General features: G+C 32.8%; 1 protein-coding gene across 2 annotated transcripts in view; it reads left to right on the top strand.

Moving 5' to 3' along the window:
- CAMKMT (calmodulin-lysine N-methyltransferase) overlaps nucleotides 1-3434 on the top strand; it is a 226782-nt gene extending 223348 nt beyond the window's left edge. For both annotated transcript variants that reach the window (XM_068676692.1, XM_068676691.1), the window contains one exon: nucleotides 1382-3434. In XM_068676692.1, coding sequence (XP_068532793.1) covers nucleotides 1382-1459 — 78 coding nt within the window. In that variant the 3' untranslated portion in view covers nucleotides 1460-3434. The remainder of the gene's footprint in view (nucleotides 1-1381) is intronic.
- The last annotated feature ends 249 nt before the right edge of the window (nucleotides 3435-3683 follow it).

Below are 3683 nucleotides of genomic sequence, written 5' to 3'. Positions count from 1 at the left end.
AGGCTCTGATTTGCCACTCCAGCAAGTGGAGCCCAATAAATACATGAGAAGAGAAAAACACAACTGGGAATAAACCATCCGGCTCTCCCAAGTCCTTTTAACTTTTCTTGTGATAGATTTTTGGCTCAGTGAAATTTGGAGCTTGATAACACTTTAAGGCACAAAGAAAATACAGTTTTTCTTGGTGTAGAAAATTGCCAGGATGGAATGCATCTGATGAGCAATCCTGTGCAAACAAAGGAAACCACCTGTGGTAAAGTTAGAGATCTTGGGAAGCAGATTGTCATTACTTTAGTAATTATACACAAACACTTCTTACTAAAGTGGATTAGAATTTAAAGAATAGATCAGCTTTATGTTACACTATGAAAAAGGAAAAGTGTGTTAATTGCTCATAGACAGTAGTTTATACAGAGGCACTTCACCATTGAAGAATATGATATGGAAAAGATCTTTAAATAACACCAGCAATGTTGTGACACTGTCCAAATAAAATCCCTAATGCATGGCAAGAAAAATAGACAGGGTAAGAAGAGTACAGGGTAAGAAGAGTACTGGCTTTAAACATATTATTTTAAGGGAGGGAAAGGTTTATATGTGGCTAAAGGCTTTTTCTTTTTTCTTTTTCTTTTTTTTTTTTTTTCACATTTCTTCCTTAGGCTTGTATTAAAAATTTTCAAATAAGTTCATGTGAGGTGATTACAAAATGTAATTCTATGAGTAGTTTCCTTTGAAAAAATTTTTTTTTAGAAACCTATTATTTTAGCACAGATCAGAAAAGCACACATAATATTACCCCTAGCAATTTGAATAGTATCACTTGAATCATCAGGTGATAATTGTCTCTTACAATAAGATTTTTATAAATTAAGAATAATTAATAAATATGCCCATTAAGAACTGCACTATAGCTCTGGAAGTGGCTTGCAATTATGTAAACCTTCAAGTAGTACTATGGTATTTCATAAGTCTGAAAGAATTTTTGATCTTAAATATCAAATACACTGCAAGAGTTAGGCTGATAAGAGATAAACTTTTATCATTTATTCTGAAGTTTCTTGCTTAGTGGATTTAATTCAGGCCTTAAATCTCTCTTGAATATAATTTTTTCTTTAATACAGCAGCTTGGAACCTCACTTTTTTATAAGTAATGTGCAACTATTTATTGCATGAATACAAACTCTGAGTAGTTCCTGGTAATATTTCACATACTATTCCATCGCTGTGATAGTATTTGACCTTAAGATTTCTTCTTGTGGTTAGTAGGTGTTTAATATTTAGGAGTATCATTTGCACTAAGGAATATAGTTAAGCAAGAACTGCCAGTGTTTTTAAAATACTTTCATATAGTTTGCTTACTTTTTCCATTTTTTATTTGCAGTTGAAAAATGAAGAAAAAGATACATATGATGAAAACCTCCATTACCCTCTTCTTCTTGTTTTAACCAAACACAAATAGAGGATGACACTTTTGTTGTTGTTTTAAGATGGACTACTGAAAATTAACCCCTGTATGTGGATGGTCAGGAAATGAGAGGATTCTGCTCTCCCCTTTTGTTCCCAAGTCATCATCAGAGAAATATTTTAATCTAAGTGCTGAAGAAGGTATTGTGGTTTGTTTCACAGTGTGTAAACACTGAGACGTTGTTTTGGTATCAATTTAGAATGCATTTTTTCCAATTATATTCCAGCCAAAAAGCCATCAGATGTCAAATGTATACATTAACCAAGGTGTAAAAGCTGGTTTCTTTCTCTTTTGTGCCTTTAACCTTGCATGTACTTTGTTAATCTCCTTAAATGCTATTTTGGGGCTATATTTGAAAATACATTAATAATATACTTTGTTGTTTTTCATAACTGCTTGTAAAGTTGTAAATGCATTCACATTTAATTAATGAGGAAATAGTTGTCTTAAGATTTTTTTAAAGTGCACCTATTATATCCTCAGATTTTTCCTTTTTTTTTTTTTAATTCTACTGTTGATTTTTTAATTGATGATTGAAATGTCCTCATTTGATTCAGTGACGAAGGCTTTTTTTTTTTTTTTTTTAATATATATATGTGTGTGTGTCTATATGATTTTTTTTATTTTTTTTTTTTTCCAGCAGGACTTTTCCTTTTCTAGATGTATAAGAAATTATACATCAGACAAAAGCCTCATAAACTGACCATTTGTCCTTTGGACACAATAGCCTGCCCAGCCCCTCTGCTCCTCCTCTCCAATTATGTGTGATTAGTCTCAGTGTGTTGTGTCAAGAAGGGGGAGTGTGCTGAGTGCTTATTATCTGTTTAGGTACAAGAAGAGCACATTTAGGTTCTGACTATGAATGGAAAGTGAGCCTTTATCAGGACTAAAATCTAAATGCTACTATTCTGGAAATCGCTTTTAAAAATGCATGTTTTTTGATAGATTCCAAGAAAGACTATAACAACTAAAGGATTTTGTAATGTAATCAAACTATCTCACTCAAATTAGTTTATCTTGTGATATATCATGGCCCAAGTATTTGATAAACATTTAATATGGCTTCTTGTATTGGGAAAGAAAAAATCCTATAAAGGGACAGGAACTAATTCTTTTTCACTTAACGTGTTAATAGAACCTGGATCATTAAAGAGCCCTATAACAGTCTCTTAAGCCACAACAATTTTAAAATTATTAAAAAGAGAGAGACAGAGATAACTGAGAGAGGGAGGTACTAGATGCAAGGAAGGATCATGCTGAAATAAATTAATTAAAAGAATTGCAGTTTGGCGATAAACATTCTTCCATATTCAACAAATTGGGCAGCATGTAAACCACAAGTTCATGAAAGTCCCTTTCTCTTCACTCTTCTTCTCAAACAAATTTCTTCACTGCCAGTTTGCATGTCCTTGTATTCAGTACTTTTTATGCTCCATTAGAGCACCTAGATGGATCTCAGAAGGCATAGGTCAAGTCGCAGTTAGATCATACATTTCTTTCTCACAAAAACTTGAATTGCAATGCCAAGTGATGGGCTAACATCACAATAACAGCAATTTATTCCTCTTTTGATAAAAAGCAGCCTATTCTCAGTGTTAGATAAAGACCAGGGGCAATGCAAACCAACCATTTATACTAGAACTGAGTAGTATATCTCTTTTATAGCTGGTATGAGTTTCATATTCAAACTCTTATTGGAAGATACTTGTCTAATAGGAAATGAAATGTAGTTGGGAGTAATTTAAAATTGCTCTAAAGGTGGCTTTAGTTTCATTTGTTTTGTTCTGTTTATCACATACAGCACTGCCTTTGTTCTCTCTAAAAACATGTGCAAGGAAATCTTTATGATCAACAAAGGACTGTAAAAAATAGTAAAATATCACACTATGGGATCCATTTATTTTTGAGAGGGCTTGAATGTCTGCTGTAACAATAATCTAATAAATATTATTAGTTGCCAAAAATAAAACCAGTGTCACTTAAAATTATGTTTTTAGCTCTAAGAAGAAAACAGTTTTACTCAAATTAGTAGCTGATAATTGCTTTTATTTCTTTAGTTTGAGTTGAAGGCTTTGCACAGGTGCTGCCATCCTTAAAGTGCGTAATTGATGGCTTGTTTACCAAAGATGCTTTTAGGCTTCATCCTGCAAACTCACATTGGAGCTCCGCAGGCAGTAAAGTTACTCATCTACATAAGTGTTTGCAGGTTTGGGCCATA

The sequence above is a fragment of the Anas acuta genome, chromosome 3, assembly GCF_963932015.1.
Source record: "Anas acuta chromosome 3, bAnaAcu1.1, whole genome shotgun sequence".
NCBI classification, from domain to species: domain Eukaryota; kingdom Metazoa; phylum Chordata; class Aves; order Anseriformes; family Anatidae; genus Anas; species Anas acuta.
This window is presented reverse-complemented; position numbering and strand designations above follow the sequence as displayed.